Genomic DNA, 20532 nt, shown 5'->3' on the forward strand with positions numbered 1-20532 from the left:
GTCTGTGACCTTGGCTCAAGCCTGATTGGTTGGAAGCCTGGGCGAGCTGGCCGGTGATTGGGTGCTGATGACACGCAGGAATGTGACTCCAGTGTGCCAGGTCTACTGTCAGAGACAGGTGTGTGCGACTGGCAGGAGTCCCTGGAGCCAAGTACACACACACACACACACACACACATACACATTCACAAAAACAAACACGCATGCACAGTCATACACACATACATTCAGACACAAGCACAAATGCACACACACTCATACAGGCACAAAACACAAACACACGCACACACTCTTACAGAAACAGAAACACACATTCATTTATGCAGACACAAAAACAAACACACACAAATAAACACAAACAGGTGTTGGGAATAAAGTGGGACAGCTGAACTTACTTTGCAGAAGAGGAGCCGTCTTTTATCCACCTTTATTCAGAGAGGAAAAGAAACAGAATGTTAGTTTCCATCTTTCTCACAGCCGATATGAAGACAGGATGTTGAATTCAGTCTGTCTCACATCCAATATGAAGACAGGATGTTGAATTCAGTCTGTCTCACATCCGATATAAAGACAGAATGTTCAATTCAGTCGGTCTCACATCTGATATAAAGACAGGATGTTAAATTCAGTCTGTCTCACATCTGATATAAAGATAGGATGTAAAATTCAGTCAGTCTCACATCTGATATAAAGATAGGATGTAAAATTCAGTCAGTCTCACATCTGATATAAAGACAGGATGTAAAATTCTATCTGTCTCACATCTGATATAAAGATATGATGTCAAATTCAGTCTGTCTTACATCCACTATAAGGACAGGACGTTAAATTCAGTCTGTCTCACATCCGATATAAAGACAGGATGTTAAATTCACTTACTTCCTGTCCTGGGGGTCCAGAGCACAGAAGATGACGGTGTTGACAGCGTAGTGTCTTCTGAAGAAGAGTCTAGAACAGGGGGGACAGAGAGATGGGGTTAAGTCCTGTTTTGTGGGCTGTGGGTGTGAACTTTTAGTGCTGCGTGTACACAGTGTGTGTGTGTGTGTGAATGTGTGAGTGTGTGCCAGACCGAAATCCACCTCCCACTATGACAGTGTGGTAGAGTCCAGTCCGAGCGTAGTGTAATGTATCGTAGCGGAGAGGCCCGGCGAAACGGAACCTTCACATTCCAGCACACGGGGAAACACCCCCCCCCCTCCCCCGCCACATCCAAACCCCCAACTACCGCCACTCCACCTGCTACCATGGCAACAGCAGAGCATACCAGCATACCAGCCAGAGTCATGCCTGCTACCGGACATATTCAGCGTAGAGTACGAGCTGTGTGGATAGAGGGGAGAAGGAGGAGTGTGGATAGAGGGAGGAAGGAGGAGAGGAAGGAGGAGAGGAGGGGCGGTACTCACTTCCTCTGGTTGTCGGTCAGCGTGATGCCCTGGGCGGACACTTTGAAGTGGACCACCGTGGACGTGGGGGGCGGAGCCATGGCCAGAGTCACGCTGGCAGCCTTCTGCACCGCCTGAGAGCCGGTGAGAGACTCCATCTCCACCGAGCCCAGAAACCACACGTTACAGGCTGAGGAGAGAGAGAGAGTGTGAGTGTGTGTGTGTGTGTGTGTGAGAGAGTGTGTGTGTGTGTGTGTGTGTGTGAGTGTGTGTGAGTGTGTGAGAGAGAGTGTGTGTGTGTGAGTGTGTGTGAGTGTGTGAGAGAGTGTGTGTGTGTGTGTGTGTATGTATGTGTGTGTGTGTGAGTGTGTGTGTGTGTGTTTGTGCGTGTGTGTATAGTAGCTCAGTGAAATAACACCCTGCATACCTGCTCCCTGCTTGAGCAGCTCCGTAGCTGAGTTTGTGGCGGACTGTGCAGGAGAGTCTACAATGTCCTCCAGAGGATCTGCAACACAGAACAGCCCGGTTTGGTATAGGCTGCCTCAGCACTGAGTTTACACAGAGTCCACACCTCATTCCACTTCAACTGAGATTACTCATTCATAAAAACACACGCGGGCGCACACACACACACACACACACAGACTCACACGGTCTCTCTCTCACATACACACTCTGTCTCTCCGTTTCTCTGTTTCTCTCTTATACACACATTCTCACACTCACACACACACTCTCTCACACAAACACACACACACACACACACACACTCTCTCTCTCTCTCTCTCTCTCTCTCTCTCTTACACACATTCTCACACTCACACACACCCTCTCTCTCACACACACACACACACACACACAGTCTCTTACACGTACACACACAAGCTGACGGCACCCATTCAGCCCCCCGGGTTTATTTATTCCCGGACCGAAAAAACCGACCCCGCTTTAAAAATAAACAGCCTCCTCAGGCAAAACAAAGTCCCGTGCCGCAACATGGAGGCCAGGCGGGAGGGAGTAAATGAGGGCTCTATCCGAGCAGGGCGGCGCTGCATAGAGCGGGCCTGTCCGCGGTGTGAGGGGCTGCTCCGCGCCCGCCGAACAGGCCTCCCTGTCACGGCCCTGCGGGCCAGACCTGAGACCCGGCTCCTGTTTTACGGCCCCGGGCCCCCGGGGGCCCCCGTCTCTCCAGCGCTCCGCGGCACAACGCGGGGACTGACGCGCGCTGTTGATTCACTGGGGTCGACAGCAGCGCCGTAAACAGCTCGATAAATCAAGTGATCTATCACCGGGGCGGCCGGGCGGGGCCGTCTGCGTCTGGGGCCTGGGGCCCCGGGGGGGGTGTGGGTCTGGGGCCTGGGGCCCCGGGGGGCCGTGGGTCTGGGGGGGGAGTGTGGTGTGGTCTGGACCCCCCTGACCTCACGCCCCGCTGGGTGTCCCGAGACACGCACCACACACACTCACACGCACACACATTCAAACACACCTGCACACACATATACACAAACACACATATACACAAGCGCACACGCACATACACACACGCACATATACAAGCGCACACACACACACACACACATTCAAACACACCTGCACACAGACACTCACACACACATACACAAGCGCACACGCACATACACACATGCACATATACAAGTGCACACACACGCACATACACAAGCGCACACACACATACACACACACACATACACAAGCGCACACAGACACTCACACACGCACATACACAAGCGCACACGCACATACACATACGCACATACACAAGCGCATACACACACAATCACGCACACAAGGACGCACACACATACACACACACTCACACACATACACAAGCACACACACTTACATACACACACACAAGCACGCACACCTCCACACAGACACTCACACACATGCCACACGCCACACGCGTGAGCGAGTGAGCGGAGTCTGTCTGTGTCTCTCACCTCTGTCTGGTATGATGAGCTTGCAGGGTAGCGCTAGCGGGGTGATGGAGTGCTGACAGACCAACGCCGTGAGACTACCTGAAAACACACACACACACACACACACACACACACACACACACACACACACACGCTGCGGTCACTCACCACATTACTGCCTGTATCCGGACCCCCTCCCCAGAGCGCTGTGTTACACTGCGCTTGGTATTCATTAGCCTAGCGGGTGCCCTGGCAGCTGGCATAGCTAGCATAGCTAGCATAGTTCACATACTGCCCATTCGCGCCAGTGAAGCCCGGACATCCGCTACGCCGCTTCAGTCCTTTGTCTGGGCCACAGCAGCTGTGCCATGCCTGTAATTTGAACCCGCAGCCCCCCCCCCGCTTACAGGCCTGGCCCATCAGGAGCCTGATGCTGACCCCTTCTGAAACAGTGCTATATCAACCCCTGATTAAAGAATTACAGGAAGTTACGACGCTCTATCAACCTTTGATTTAAGAATTACAGGAAGTTATATCCTGGGTATCTTTAGGACCATTGTTTTGAGATTTCCATCAAGGCTTTTGCGACAAGGCTTTTGTGTCTGACGTGTGAAATGTGTACAGTATCTACGTACAAGTGGCTATCAATCAATAACGACTGCCTCAGATTAGCACACACCATTTCATATAGCACAGCTGTCCAGTCTATCAAAAATAGACTTCATTATCTAACAAGGAACATGAGTATCAATGAACAAAAGAATAAACCAAACCTGAATTTCTGAAATACTCTACACCAGGGGTGGCTAGCCCTAGTTTTAAAGACCCACAGGGTCTGCTGTTTGATCAATACATGCAGTTGACTGAACAGTTACATCTCCCAATCTGTTGGGTCAAATTTCTGGGGTGAATGTTTTGGATGAAAAAAACAACAACACGTGAACACCAGGTTGGTCACACCTGGTGAACACTGACACTACAAAGTAGCCAAGCCTTACAAAACCTCACAAAAACCACACACACCTTTTTTAGCATGAGTAATGTCCCGGCTATAAACATGTGCAATATTTACCTATGGTATCATTCAAATATTTCTTAATACTCACGAGGCCTTGTGTGGACACTATAGAGTCATACAAGGACTTGACTGAAATGTAGTGCTAAGAGCCTCCACTAGGTGGAGACACTTTGTCCAGTTATATATTTTCCTCCAGCTGAGATCAGCAGTGTACGGAGCTCTGAGCTGCTACTGGCAGGAGACCCAAGTCAAAACAGGAGAGCAAGAGTGCAGGCATCTGCCATCAAGAAGAACTATGTATAAACTCACTCCGGTTTAGCAAACCGCAATTATTCTACCCAACCCAACTGCATGATGTTACTTTCCATACTTTCTGTCTGTTTAATGACAGGAGAATAAAAGGACACAATGTGCACGTTCTTCATTTATCAGAAGGGAGGGATGGAGATGGAGGGAGGAATGGAGAGAGGGAGAGATGGTGAGGCAGATGAAGGGATACAGGCATGTAGAGATGAGAGGGAGAGAGGGATGTAGAGAGGGGGAGAGATGAGAGATAGAGAGATGAGAGAAGGAGAGAGGGATGTAGAGAGGGGGAGAGATGGAGAGATGAGAGAGGGAGGGTGGGATTCGGAGGTGGAGGGGGGAGATGGAGAGACGAGAGACGGAGAGAGGGATGTAGAGAAGGGTAGAGAGATGAGAGATGAGAGGGAAAGAGGGATGTAGAGGGGGAGAGATGGAGAGATGAGAGAGAGAGGGTAGAAGTAGAGAAGGACAGAGAGATGGAGAGATGAGAGAGGGAGAGGGATGTAGAGGGGGAGAGATGGAGAGATGAGAGAGAGAGGGTAGAAGTGTAGAAGTAGAGAAGGACAGAGAGATGGAGAGATGAGAGAGGGAGAGAGGGATGTATAGGGGGAGAGATGAGAGAGGGTAGAAGTAGAGAAGGGTAGAGAGATGGAGAGATGAGAGAGGGAGGGTGGGATTTAGTGGTGGAGGGATACTCACCGAAGTAGGGCTCGTTGGGGCAACCCTTCAGCCTGACTCCTTTCTGCGTGCACTCGATCAGGAAGTGTCTGACCAGCTCGTTGGCCAGGTCTCCCACTGCAGGCGAGAGAGCACAGGAGGGGGATAAAGCCGGGGGCTACAGGCTCCAATCCAGAGAGAGGAACAGCTGCATCCTAAAGCACAGTACACGCTGAGGGGCTATATACATGGTACAGTCACACCATGGAGGACGGGCAACAAAGAGCCTATGGCTGTATTCTAGCTGCCAACCGTGGTATGCTAGTTCGTAAGTTGATGTATTCTTCAAGGGTTCCAATTGTGTCTGTACGGTCACACTAGGACTAGAACCGTACTGTCCTCTAGGGTCCTCATCACACTTGCCCTTGTGTTCGATCTGCACATGATTGTACGTCACTCTGGATAAGAGCGTCTGCTAAATGCCTGTAATGCAATGTAATGTAATGTAATGTAATGTAATGTAATGTAATGTACAACCCGGAAGTGAAAATGGAGGATACACAGGTAGCATTGCTTTTACGCTAACAAAAATCATCATGAACATCATCCAGACAGATAAACAGACAGCCAGAAAGACAGATAGATAGATATACGTATATAGATAGATAGAACATACAGTATTTACACAAGTGCATGCACACAGCCTGGTCTCTCCGAGTTCTGTGGTCTTCTAGTTGGCACCACACCCTGGCCTGTGTTTCATCAACACTTGACTCATAATTAAATACAAGTGTTAGTTTGCTTTTCGTCGGCATAAACATAGTATAACATTGGTAATTTGATTTGAAATGCTTGTTAGGATTGTGTTAAACATTCTTGCATTCATCACGGTGAAGTTCAGGCCAAATGCTGATCGGATCCAGAGGTATGACTCATCAGAAAGACCCACCGCGACCAAAAAGCTGTTCTCCTTATGGTGCATTTTGGTATGCTTCTGGATTCCAGTCCCGGGAGGTACAATCAGTTTTTCCAGCCCTAAAAGCCTCTGCTGGGGGGAATGGGGGTTTGGGGTGGGGGTGGTGTGGTGACTCAGGGGTTTGGGTTAGGACTGAATCCCTGTTCTGCAGGTCTGGGGAGGCGAGTTGCTCATCTCCAGATCCCTGAGACCGCTCTTCTCAGGAGCTCAAACGGGCAGATTAACAGGAGTCATTAACTCTGTCTCCCTGCAGCTCTCCGTTTCTACACTCCTCCTCCCTCTCTCCTCTCACTTGCTGTGAGAGTGGGAGAAGCACTAGGAATGGGGGTAACATGACGTCACCCTTCCCATGCAGAAACCCCCCCGGTCTAGACCACGTCCACCTGCACATCTGCACAAACAGGCAGTCTGTGCACCCAGTAAAACATCCAGACCACCTCTACAAGAACAGGGAGTCTGTGCACCCAGTATTACGTCCAGACCACCACTACCTGCAAGAACAGGCAGTCTGCGCTCCCAGTATAACGTCCTGACCACCTCTACCTGCAAGAACAGGCAGTCTGCGCTCCCAGTATAACGTCCTGACCACCTCTACCCGCACGTCTACAAGAACAGGCAGTCTGTGCACCCAGTATAACGTCCAGACCACCTCTACCTGCAAGAACAGGCAGTCTGCACTCCCAGTATAATGTCCAGACCACCTCTACCTGCAAGAACAGGCAGTCTGCGCTCCCAGTATAACATCCAGAGCAGGAATCCTCCTCTCCCACTGAATGCACTCCTGCTCAGTGTTTGCTTACGTAAGCATGCATGCCCACATCTGAACAGGGGGTTTCACCCTTGTAACAGCAACACCCGTGTTCGAGACAAAATGACACGCTGGGACCTCGTTGTTTTGTAAACAGCATCTGCCTGTTTCCATGGTAGCTGAACACACTCCTTTAACGTTGACTCTGATCCAAAACCCATAACCAGAGCAAGACCAACTTTGCCCATAATGTAGAACTTCAAGCCTTGCGAATAAGATGAAGAAAAAAACCAAAAAAACTCTTGAAGGTGTAAATTTCAATTAAAAAAACTAATCGCCTCATAATGTAGTCGGTGTGAGCTCACCGCACATAAATCAATGCAGCAATTTCATTACCCAAACATGAGCCGCAGCACCAGCTGCATTCCACGGGAACAATCTCTGCATTACCGCCCTCCTCGTCTCCCATAATGCACTGTGAAGCGTGTGTTCAGCGCCTGGGCCGAGGCCTAACGCGATGTTTTGGCTGCCAGGGCCTCCTCCACCGCTGGCACCTTTTTTTCGGGTTTCTTTTCCCCGTAAAAAACTATTTATCCTCACGCCTGGATCAAAGTCAGGGAGAATAACTCAACCGTCAGAAGATCTTGAAACATCTTGAAACAAAACACTGGAATGCTCTTGCAGACAGGAACTCTGCAGGTACGCAGAACGGCCCAAAACAGCCCCTTCACAATCATATTTGATTTCACTCCCTCTCAAAGCCCATGATAGTCTATCCGAGCGTATGTGGTGGGGTTGGACGGTGATTTCAAGATGTCTCCTCAAGACAAAGCGGGAGAAATGCACACAATAGCCTGTCTGGGACGTGGATGAGGTCGCTGGAAGGTCTTTCTCATTTACACCCTGTTTGGCGACCGCATGCGTTATTTTTTTTATATAACTTTTGTATAATTTCATTCACCGAAGCGGAAATAAGCGAGCTCAAATATTATAAATGTCTTTATCCGCCGGGCGGGTTTGGATAATGGGAGTTTCCCAGGAGAGGCGCAACACGCCCCTCAGATAACAATGCGTCCCAGCGCCCCGCTGTCCCGCTATCTGCTCCGCGCTTCTGGGACACGGCCGGGCCGCGAGGCACTCCCTTCCTTTTCCTCTGAGAAATGCTTCTGGAAGCATCCGCCCGCTCCGACCCCTGACTGCACTCTGATCAACCCCGCGGCCCTCCTCACCGCTCAGCAAACCATCCTCACTGACACTGTGTGATTAACACTGACACTGTGACACTGTGTGATTAACACTGACACTGTGACACTGTGTGATTAACACTGACACTGTGTGATTAACACTGACACTACAACACTGTGTGATTAACACTGACACTGTGTGATTAACACTGACACTGTGTGACACTGTGTGATTAACACTGACACTGTGTGACACTGTGTGATTAACACTGACACTGTGTGACACTGTGTGATTAACACTGACACTGTGTGACACTGTGTGATTAACACTGACACTGTGTGATTAACACTGACACTACAACACTGTGTGATTAACACCGACACCATGTGACACTGTGTGATCAACACTGACTCTGTAACACTGTGTGATTAACACTGATACAGTGTAACACTGTGATTAACACTGACACCATGTGACACTGTGTGATTAACACTGGCTCTGTAACACTGTGTGATTAACACTGACAATAACACTGTGATTAACACTGACACTGTATCACTGCCACTGTAACACTTGAGTGAGTAACACTGACTCTGAGACTGTGATGTCACTCAATACCAGAGGTGGAAAGTCAATGGGTCAGAAATTCAGAAACTCATCCACCTGATTTCACTCATTAGTTCTACATCTTGGCCGGAGAATGACCAAATCTAGTTTATTGGAACAAAATACTTGGGAGGACTTTTAGTTTCTGAACCTGGATTTTGCACCTCTGGAGGACACTGGTTGATTAGTACAGACACAGATTCAATGAATAACATGCACATTGTGCGGTTGCTCAAAGCAAAATCAGCAATGCAAACATTGACACTGACACTGCACACAGTGTGTGGACCCTGAATGGCCCATGGATGAACCCTCTTTACCCCAGAAGTGTTTAAAATCATTACTATGAGGTGTGTAATTTAATTGGCCACTGGTGCGTATTAGAATTTAACAATCACAATGAGGCCCTCCTGTAACTTCACACTGCGTCATTAACCTGGAGAGTTTAAGTCTGGGCATTTCAAGTCGGTAACAAATATAAAAGGTTCACCTGAAGTCTGGGTTAGGCTGGGGACATTCTGTAAGTGAATACCTGCAGGCTAATCTCACCGAGCTAGACATTTTCACTTTCGGAAAATAACAAAACGGACGCAGGAAGATCTGCCACAGGTGAGTCCCGTCCGCCCGCCTGGGTTCTCCTGAAACTCTAGTCGCATGTAAGTCCACTCAGAAAAGAGTGCTGCTGGCTTTTGTGTTCGGACAAAGGCTGCGCAGACCTGTCCCAGAGACGTGGCCAAAAGCAGGGATCTCCCCGCACAATGGAGGGGGCTATCCGGTTCCCCTTCCCGCCAATGCGTTCAATGCTATTTGGTGGCTGGGTGGAACACAAGACATCTTGCGAAGTTCCTTCGTGAGTTCTCCGGACACCTTGCAGACATTATTCATTCATTTTTTTTGGGGTGGGGGATACCTGTTGGTCCGAGGTGAGGAATTCTTCTGGAACATTCCACACGTGACCCCGCCGCCCACCCGTAGCCCTGCCCCCTCTGCCCCCCGCCCCCTCCCCCGTGGAAACAACGGCTACCTTTCTTGCTCTGCTGCAGGACCGAGGGCGGGGGAGTGGCCACCTTCATGGCCAGTCCGTAGGCCCCCCGGAACGAGTGGCTGTCCCGGACGATGAAGGAGCCCGGCTCTTTGTCCTTCAGGACGGCGATGGCTGGGGACAGCAGGGGAAGACGGCCATTTTAAAAAAGTGAGAACGCCTCAATTTACGCCCCCATCACCCCCCTGCTGAGTGGTGGAGCCTTCAATGGGCTGGGCCCCTTCCCTGTCTGACAGACATGGAATAGTCCACTTAGTAGTCTGAACAGGGGGGAGGCTACTGGGCCACAAATGAGAGCTTATATTCCGCCATAGATTTGCATGCTGTTAATGCATTGTGAAGCAGAGTAGCAGAAGGGCAAAAACAAGTGGGGCAAACACCAGGCCTGAACAACAATTGCCATACAATACCTCCACATACTAATTTGCTTCATTGAACATTAAAGCGAGCAGAGTGAATATCGCATTTTTTCCAAGGCCGTTGTTCACCAGGTTGCCATTAAAAATACCCATTAACACAAAACGGCTAGTACACTCAGCTTTGACATTGAATTGTCAGTTTGACGCGCTGCGCTCTTTTAAAACGCAAACACCGCAGGCCCGGCGCACAGCTGTTCCCACATCACACCGATAACGTGCTAGACAAATATTTACCTTGGTCTCTCGAGATGTCTGGCTTGTACCAAAATTTGGATGTGTCCTGTACAAACTTCACAGTTTCGTGCTTACTGGCGCACGCATCTGCAAGGCAAACACACGTGTGCCATGAGTCCGCCGTTTTCACACACGTCTCGCACTTTCACACCGGCCGTAACGAGGGAACGTAAATACTGTGAATGTGTGGGCAGATACAGACACTCAGACTTAAACAATTTATGTCCTGTGAGAAGGACAGTTTCCTTTTGCCACATTCTGAGGATTAAATCAGGAGACAAAACTAAGGGGTGAACTTAAGCTACCATCTTGGAGACAAAAATATGGGTCACGTTTTTGTGGTTGGCCGTGTATGTAAATCACATACACATATCAATTATTGTACTCAAAAATGGCTTAAAATGGTATGTAAAAACATATCAAATGATATACATGCGACATGGATAAGTATTCATAGGTTGTGTTTTGGGTCTGGAGGATATTATAGCTTAGCTTATACCAAAATCAGTACTGGCCCTAGACAGGGAAATTAGCCTCCATTGTCTGCAGAGCGGAGGCCAGAATTAGGCAGACGATGCATCAGCCGGAGGACTTCTGGAAGAGTAGCCGGACTAAACAGTGAAATGTGTCACCGTGTTTACCGTGGACTTCGGCCTGAATGAAAATGCCTCTACAGGGACGAGTACAGCATCATACTGGACTGCAGGCAGAGTTGACCCAGCAGCCAGATGCAAGCAAAACATTTGGGCCGTGTCTGAATCAGAGCCCTATCTACTATGTCCTGAGTACTAGCAATACAGTGGAGTCTATACTGCATGCTGTTTAGTATGTGACATGCAGTATGGGAACATCTTCCGAACATACTGTGGGAAGTGTCCTAAGATGACCAGCCCCTTGTTCACATGTCAATGCTGTTGCTGATGAAGGAAAACGTCAGCGAAGCTGGGCTTCATTTTTAAATCGACACTGCCAGTCATAATTACGGGGCCAAAATGTTTGTTTACTTCCTGAAAAGTACGCTCATGAAAGCACTCAGCAAAACCCAGTATCATCCAGGGATTTTAAGTGTACTACATTTGGAGGACACTTTGCCTATAGTATATATATATATAATATCTTTCTCATCCAGTGTATCCAAGTATACTCAATAGCAGGTGAAGTGCGCTGATTCAGACACAGCTGTGAGGCGCTGGCATTCCCAGCCTGCAGGGGGCAGTGTGGCGCAGAGAGGCCCCTCTCACCGGGCAGGGGCGAGGAGGCGCTGAGGATGCGTGTGGAGAAGTCGGGCAGCGTGTTGGGGAAGGGGATGCTGACCGAGCTCCCGCTGTGGGGGCTGGAGAAGCCGCTGAGTGAGGGCGAGCGGGACCCCAGCGACTGCTCGCTCTCCGACACGCGCTTCTTCTCCGGGAGCGGGGGCTGGGCGCCCCCCAGGCCCTCCACGGCCGCCAGCAGGCTGCGCTCCAGCCCCAGGCCGCCGCCCTCCAGCAGGGAGGACAGGTCCAGCCCGCTGTCCTCCTGCTCCTCGAAGCTGGGCTGGTTCAGGGCCGCCTTGCCCTGGCTCCGGGGCCCGCCCCTGGGGGAGCTGTGGCAGTTGGGGGCGGGGTGGGAGAGCAGGGGCGAGTGGTGGCCGTCTGGGCCCCCGCCCGCTCTGGGGTAGTCCAGGGACCCGGGGTAGTGGGGGGCGAACTGGTGGTTCAGGGGGGGCTTGGCGGCGCCGTCCTGCCAGGGCTGTCCCGCAGAGGGGCTGGAAAAGAGGACAGACCCACAGGAGCATCAGCACCGGAATACAGGGACCAAAAACACCCAGGGAGAAGCAGCTCAGCAGGCAAAAATACGCTGTTAATGAGAGGTCAGAGGAGAACGGCCACACTGGTCGAGGCTGACAGTAACTCAAATAACCATGCATTACAACAGTGGTATGCAGAATAACATCTCTGAACACACAATGCATCAAGTGGATAGGCTACAGCAGCATAAGACTTAATAAGACTAAACCATAAGTCTAATAAATACCTAATAAAGTGCTCACATATTTAGCATTTAAGTTATTTTTTATCACACTTTGAACATATGTTCCAAACATCTACATTCGTCTATATTTTAACAAGGTGTGGGTCACAGAATGTATTTTCTCAGTGAATGGGTTCTAGGCTCATAAATGCCTGAGAACAACTGCCATAAACAACCTTGAACACTTCAACACACCCTTAGAAAAGTATACTACTTTTTTTGATACTGTACTGTATCAAAACATGGTGACATCTTTGAAAACAAAACAATAAGTATAATTCACACAGGTTTAAAGGACATTTGATAGACTCAATAGATACAATTTATAGTTTGTAATTTTTTATAATCATCTATGCATTGAAGTGTTGCTTCTGTATAGGTGTCACTAATACCATAATAAGATATTTAATTTAAATATATTATGAGCATAATTAATTTTCATCCCAGCACACAATCCCGAGCATGCAGGGAGAAGCAGCGGGAGTCATTAAAGTGTGAGAGCTCTTTCAGAGTGACAGTGCGACACCAGAGACTGGGCACTAGTGTGCAGTATCACGCACAGCTCAACCTTCAGTAACCTCACCTCTGCCCCACCCGTAACCATCTGTCTCTCGGCTCACGGCGGAGCAGCGTTTCCCAGCCCTGTTCCTGGAAATCCGCCGTCCTGCCGGTCTCCATTTCAGCATTTGGCACACCCGATCATACTAATTAGCGGCTCAATGAGATCGCTAGCCGTTGAACGAGGTGCGCTTTGTTGGGGCTGAAATGAAAACCTACGGGATGCTAGATCTCCAGGAACAGGGTTTGGGCTGTCCTGCGCTACACCGTTTAGCATTCATTCATTCGGCTGATTATCTGATAATCAAGGAAATCCAACGGAAGGATTTTTTTGAGTAATCGTTAGGTCAGAGGTAAGGGTGCCGGAAGGGGCGGCCTGTATCATAGTGGTTAAGGTTCTAATCCCGGTGTAGCCACAATGAGATCCCTTGAGCAAGGCCCCTAACCCTACATTGCTCCAGGGGAGGATTGTCTCCTGCTTAGACCAATCAACTGTACGTCGCTCTGGATAAGAGCGTCTGCCAAATGCCGAAAATGTAATAATGTAATGTAATGGCAGGTTTCGCATCCCATGATGCTTTGCTGCGGCGTGGTGACCTCACCTGTCGGACTGCGACAGCGGGCTGCTGGTGCTCACGGACCGCAGCGACCCGAACGGCCTCTGGCAGGAGGAGGGCGAGACCGACACCTCGGAGCAGAAGAGGTCCCCCTCCGTGGAGCTGGGGGTGCGGTTTATGTTCTCCATGTAGCTCCGGGATTCTGTGCGGAACCAAAAAACGAAGTCTTTATAAGTCTATAAAAATGTACGTCGTAAAAGGCGGCCATCTGTGAATACATTTCTGAGGTTCTGACCCCCATGTTCTTCCACACAGTAAAATGTTCAAACAACTCTTACGGAGTACATATACGGTCCCAAATTATCATATTTTCAAGGCCTACTGAATTTACTACTGAATAATCACAAAATGCCCCCCTCAGTGCCATCTTGGAATTGTAACGCGTCTCCGTAGACTTGACATTTGGGGCCCCAAACCCGAGGTTGTGAATAACTGCCATACTGTACAACATGGTGCAAAAGTTGACAATCACCTCTGTCACTCTGTTTGAACCACAGTGAGATAACACTTTAATTGTTAAAATTTTCCACAAAGGACCAACAAGATCCACCCATATTTTTTTCACCTACTATTGTCAAAATAGCTGACTCACTGCTGCCCACGCAGTGATATTTCATTGTTATTGTAAAGCACTTTTACCCTGTGCCCTTCCCTTTGGTAAGTGTTGTATGGGAACATGCCCCTGATACAGTGTGTTTTACTGAACTCTCTACCGATGGAAGGTTAAAATAATATAGTTTTCTAAGTATCTGGGCCCTCCAGATCCCTTACTTGTGTGCTGCTTCTGAGATGCACCTCTATGAGTGTCTCCTAAATGGTAAATGGTAAACGGTTGGAATTTATATAGCGCCTTCATCCAAAGCGCTGTACAATTGATGCTTCTCATTCACCCATTCATACACACACACACACACCAACGCCAAGCGCCAACCAGCTCGTCAGGAGCATTTGGGGGTTAGGTGTCTTGCTCAGGGACATTTCGATACAGCCCGGGCGGGGGATCAAACCGGCAACCCTCCGACTGCCAGATGACTGCTCTTACTGCCTGAGCCATGTCACCCCATGTCTCCTACACTGAGAGCGGGTGTGGTTGCCCCGGTGATGCGGAGAGCATCGCTACGGACGATCTTCCCCGGACGGGAGGCGAGAACCTGAAACATTGGAATGTTGTGTTTGGCTGGAATGCTGGTGGAAAGATCACTCTATCATCAGAATGGCTTTTTGTGTAAAGGTCCCCTTTGAAGTATGAACAGTTATTTTGAAGAACTGCTTTTTTTTTTTTTCTTCAAACATCTGGTCTAAAGTTGAAACAAAAGCACGCTGGCCCCCTCAGTGTGAAACAGTCAGGCTGCGAGCAGGGAAATAGGTATAATAAATCAAAAATATATTAATTTTCACTGAGCGCAACGTTCCCGCCGTACGCGGCAGACTAAGTGGTCTAGCAGCTCATTGGCTCAGACCTAAGTGCCCAGTTTTCCGATTCTCCCGACCTTCCTGCGCCAGCTCTCTGTTCTCTGAAGCCGGGACGAGGGATACTTTTCTGGGAAAACAGCAGGGGACCGGCGGGCGTGGGACAGATCGATGGCACCTCTGCATCGACTGAAAACCAGCCCGCAGCCAGCTTATATAAACGAGAAGACCCATCCAAGCCAGCAAGATGAGGGATCTGCAACAGGGGTCTCACCAACATCGGGGGGGGGGGGGGGGGGGGGATTTGTGCCAAGAACATAGCTATCCAACAGCCAATCAAAATCCAGATGCTGGCCCACATGACTTTACAATGGTGAGACCATTGGTCCAGAAGACCTTTAAGGAGGGGCAATGCGATGTACGGCCTCTCAGCCTCATTGGCTCCCTCCCAGTTCCACATGAAGCAGTAATGTTGTCTCCATGTTTACGGTGTTGACGTTTGACACAGGTGGGACGACTATAAGCAAGCAAAGAGCGGCTTGGCTACGTGCGGCCCCAGGGCCAGGGCAGTCAACGCCACACCACAGTCTCCTTTCCACATCCCCACATCCACCCGCATCGCTGCTATCCTCATCAACGTCCTTCCGTCTCAAAAGGCTCCTTTGTGTCTGCCCGTGAGTTTCGCGGCTTTGGCTGGAAAAAGCCTTTAAAAAGCTGCAATAAAAGAGCGGGGAAGTGCCTGCCAGTCTTTATTACGCCGCGCGGTCCCCCCCTCGTCCCCCGTCCTGGAGCCAGCGAGCCCGCCGAGGGGGCAGGGCGAGACAGGCCGGGACAGGACCGCGTGAGGACGATCCGGGGGGGGGGGAGGAAGTGGGACCTCCTCCGCGCCTGTCCACACAAGCTCCGGGAGGGGGCGTGGGACAGTCAGCCCTGCCCACACGTGCACGGCCACCGCATTCCCGGGATAGCAGGCATAGCAGGCCCAAGGAGGGGCCGGGGGGGCCGGGGGGGGGGGGCTGGTTTAACACGGCCTGCCGCCCTCCCACCAGCACACAGAACATGAACTCCCCGCCTCGCAGTTTAAGCCAAGCTTACAGGTATACCACAGGCTCAATCCCCAAAGCAGGAGGTCAAGTGGAGGATAACCCTCTACCCCCCATGCACACATTCACTGAAAGGGCTGTGTGGTCGGACGGGGACTAAATCTCCTCTAAGTCCTAAATCTTCGCCCTTCTACAGAGCTGGTAGCTTTGGGCTCCAGGGTTTTTTTTTTTTCTCAAAAGGAGAACAGAGTCTGTCCTGCTTGTGTATTTTTTTCCATTTTATTCAGATGTGGGGAAGCAGAGAGAGCTATAGACAGAGATGGAATCACACGACAGGCACGGCACAAAATCGAACTTGTGGCGAAAGAAGGGATTGCATTAGGCAACCTCCACGGACTGAGACTTTTTACCAGCCTCAAATTTTTGACATCACACCATGAGACAAAATACATAAATGGTGAATCCATGCTCTTCAAGGGACTGGCCACGTACATTACAACTCAAGAAACAGGGGCGTTGGAAACATAAACTGACAATCCTCATATTTATTTTAGTGTTTTCAGAAGTCCCCGTGCAGTGATTTTCGTTTCAACCGCAGAACGGGTGGGAGTTGTGCTGAGTGGTCCCTCTACCATCTCCCCTCTGATCCTCCCTGCACTCCTCACCCTCGTAATTACCACAAGGAGGGAGTGACGGGCAGATCCCACCCAAAACCTGCACTCCCACTCCCACTGGGGCCCGTACGCCTTCACAGTAAGCAGCATATCTCTTAAACTCCCAAATTCATTCCTTCACTACAACCCCTACATAATGAAGAGCTATGGCAGGGCTGCCCAACCCTGTTCCTAGAGATCTACCGTCCGGTAAGTTTCCACTCCAACCCTAAGAAAGCACACCAGCTAGGGCAGGACAGCCCAACCCTGTTCTTAGGAATCTACCATCCTGTAGGTTTCCACTCCGACCCTACCAAAGCTGCTGAATGAGGTGTGCGTTATAAGGGTTAGAGTGAAAACCTACAGGACAGTATATCACTAGGATCAGGGTAAGTTACCAATGCTCTAGCCGTTGAAATAGGCGTGCATTGGTATGGCTGGATTGGAAACCTACTGGACAGATCACTAGAACAGAGTTGGGCAGCCCTGGTCTAACTGTTGAATGAGGTGTGCTTTGTTAAGCTTGGAGTGGAAACCTACAGGAATGGTAGACCTACAGGAACAGGGTTGGACAGCCCTGCTCTAGCTGTTGAACGAGGCATGCTTTGGTAGGGTTGGATTGGAAACCTACTGGACATATCACTAGGAACAGGGTTTGGAAACACTGCTCTATCTGGTGAATGAGGTGTGCTTTGTTAGGGTTGGAGTGGAAAACTACTGGATGGTAGATCTGTAGGAAGAGAGTTGGACAGACCTGCTCTAGTTATTGAATGAGGGGTATGCTGTTCGCGGTTAGAATGAAAACCTACAGTACATTATATGTAGGGCGGCCTGTAGCGTAGTGGTTAAGATAAATGACAGGGACACGCAAGATTGGTGGTTCTAATCCTGGTGTAGCCACAATAAGATCCTCACAGTAGTTGGGCCCTTGACCAAGGCCCTTAACCCTGCATTGCTCCAGGGGAGGATTGTCTCCTGCTTAGTCTAATCAACCGTACGTCGCTCTGGGTAAGAGCGTCTGCCAAATGGCAATAATGTAACGTAATGTAATATCTCCAGGAGCAGGGTTGGGCAGCCCTGCGCTATCTGTTGAATGAGGTGTATTTTCATAAGCTTGGAGTGGAAACCTACAGGATGGTATATCTCCAGGAGCAGGGTTGGGCAGCCCTGCGCTATCTGTTGAATGAAGTGAATTTTGATAAGCTTGGAGTGGAAACCCACAGGATGGTATATCCTCCAGGAGCAGGGTTGAATGAAGTGTATTTTCATAAGCTTGGAGTGGAAACCCACAGGATGGTATATCTCCAGGAGCAGGGTTGAATGAAGTGTATCTTCATAAGCTTGGAGTGGAAACCCACAGGATGGTATATCTCCAGGAGCAGGGTTGAATGAAGTGTATTTTCATAAGCTTGGAGTGGTACCACAGGATGGTATATCTCCAGGAGCAGGGTTGAATTCAGTGTATTTTCATAAGCTTGGAGTGGAAACCCACAGGATGGTATATCTCCAGGAGCAGGGTTGAATGAAGTGTATTTTCATAAGCTTGGAGTGGTACCACAAGATGGTATATCTCCAGGAGCAGGGTTGAATGAAGTGTATCTTCATAAGCTTGGAGTGGAAACCCACAGGATGGTATATCTCCAGGAGCAGGGTTGAATGAAGTGTATTTTCATAAGCTTGGAGTGGTACCACAGGATGGTATATCTCCAGGAGCAGGGTTGAATTAAGTGTATTTTTATAAGCTTGGAGTGGAAACCCACAGGATGGTTTATCTCCAGGAGCAGGGTTGGGGGGCCGTGTGCTCTGGACAGTAGAAGCACGTGTGTCCGGCATGCGGTGGAGCGCTTTCCGCTCTTCTGGAGCTCGTTTCACGGCGGCTGCATCAAGGGGCGACAGAGGAAAACGAGCACGGAGAGGCACCAGCTCACACGAGTGAAATATTTCCTTCCCGCGAACAAATTTCCACATTGTTCACAAGTTAATCCCGTTCAAAGAGGGATTTCCTCCGCACCGACGGCAGGGTTGTGTTTCTGTGTGTGTTCCTTTCCTGAGTTATGGACCTCAGCTCCGGGCCGCTGAAGGGAGAGAGACTCCCTAATAGAGCGGTGGGAGAGTGTCCACAGGGACAAACGAATGATGCTCTCTTTAAACGATAAATCATTTAAAGATTCTGCAAAACCCAGCAGTCAAACTGCAGACATTCTCACACTGGAAATCAAAGCTCAAAACTTCATATATAGCTGGAATAATCACTCCCCAACAATGATGAGCTTTTATTATTCCTCACTCCACCACCTCACGCCTGTCCTACACCCCTACCACCCTCCTCATCTAACACCAAACTGGCTCAATTACTGCAGATCCCCCTCACAATATACAATGTGGAGCCTTTCTGTAGGCATCAAGTTGTCTTTTGAGAATGTGTAATAGGTAATTCCAACTCAGTTAAGACAAGTAAGGAATAAAGACTAGTGAGCTGAAAAGTGTTAGGTTCCTCACACCATTTGAGCGGTTTGTTTTCACAGTGTGGATGGGAGCGGGGAGAGACAGACTCGGGGCAGCTGTAGGAGGGTCGTGTGTGTGATAGAGAGACGCAGGGGCGTCCTCAGACAGATTGATGGCTTCTCCTCTCGCCTCCCCCCGGCAGTAAAAGTCCTCCAGCAGATGGTGGTCGGGGACCGACCCCCCCCCACCCGCCGCTGCGCGTTTGACCCAAACCTGCCCCCGCACCCAACCCCTCCCCTCCGTTCCTGCCCCTCGCTGGGGTGTCCCTGCAGGAGAACACTATCTCTTTCTCTCATGTCCTCCCGACAGGAATTTGTTTACAACTCCCACTCCCGATCTCCACGCTGGTGTTGCGTGGCAAAGTTTGGGGTGAGCCTGTGGACAGGGGTTTGCAGAGGCTCCCTTACGGATTTGTTTGATCGGATCGGATAATGACCGAAGCATCCACAGGGAGAACACAGCAGGAACGCACAGCAGCGTGAGTCACGTGGCTGGGAGGAGGGAGTGTGGAATGCCATTGTCTTTTTGTTTTTTTTAAACCCTGATAAAATCACCTGTTGATGTGGAAAGAATGCCAATGTCATTTTGAAACTAAAACTCAATATTTCTACTTCCAATATCAAAACAAGACCAGACACATACGCACAAACATGCACACATACATACACACACACACACACACACACACACACACACATACACCGCACACACCCTCCCCGCACCCAACCCTGTTACTGGTGGGAAAAAAGTACAAGGTCAGCTGTTGAAGCTACAGCTGGCAATTGTATTTATTGCAGAATTCCATCTGCAAAAGAAAAAACATGACAGGCTTTAATGATGCTCCAACTGATCTCCCCAAGCTGGTCTCCTTAAACCAAGCTGGTCTGTCTAAACCAAGCTGGTCTCCTTAAACCAAGCTGGTCTCCTTAAACCAAGCTGGTCTCCTTAAACCAAGCTGGTCTCCTTAAACCAAGCTGGTCTCTCAAAACCAAGCTGGTCTGTCTAAACCAAGCAGGTCTCTCAAAACCAAGCTGGTCTCTCTAAACCAAGCTGGTCTCTCTGGGCTGGACCCTCCAACCCCATCAATGGGCAGACCGGACAGATTTTGGGAGGGGGGTGCAATGCACTCGTTGCACTGGTGGGTAACGTGCTCTCTGGGTTGGGAGAGGGATTGTACATCCCCATGAATAATTTCCACAGCTGTTTCACAAGTCATTGTCTAA

At 49.7% G+C, this 20532-nt stretch overlaps 1 protein-coding gene across 2 annotated transcripts in view; it reads right to left on the reverse strand.

The window, feature by feature from the left end:
* Window positions 1-20532, reverse strand: part of tns3.2 (tensin 3, tandem duplicate 2) — an 81681-nt gene that overhangs the window by 2970 nt on the left and 58179 nt on the right. For both annotated transcript variants that reach the window (XM_061239609.1, XM_061239611.1), the window contains exons 17-26: window positions 13684-13840; window positions 11755-12257; window positions 10514-10600; window positions 9843-9974; window positions 5346-5441; window positions 3347-3424; window positions 1810-1887; window positions 1404-1572; window positions 880-948; window positions 396-425 (exon numbers count right to left, since the gene is read on the reverse strand). In XM_061239609.1, the coding sequence (XP_061095593.1) occupies window positions 396-425; window positions 880-948; window positions 1404-1572; window positions 1810-1887; window positions 3347-3424; window positions 5346-5441; window positions 9843-9974; window positions 10514-10600; window positions 11755-12257; window positions 13684-13840 (1399 nt within the window). The remainder of the gene's footprint in view (window positions 1-395; window positions 426-879; window positions 949-1403; window positions 1573-1809; window positions 1888-3346; window positions 3425-5345; window positions 5442-9842; window positions 9975-10513; window positions 10601-11754; window positions 12258-13683; window positions 13841-20532) is intronic.

The sequence above is a fragment of the Conger conger genome, chromosome 4, assembly GCF_963514075.1.
Source record: "Conger conger chromosome 4, fConCon1.1, whole genome shotgun sequence".
Taxonomy (NCBI): domain Eukaryota; kingdom Metazoa; phylum Chordata; class Actinopteri; order Anguilliformes; family Congridae; genus Conger; species Conger conger.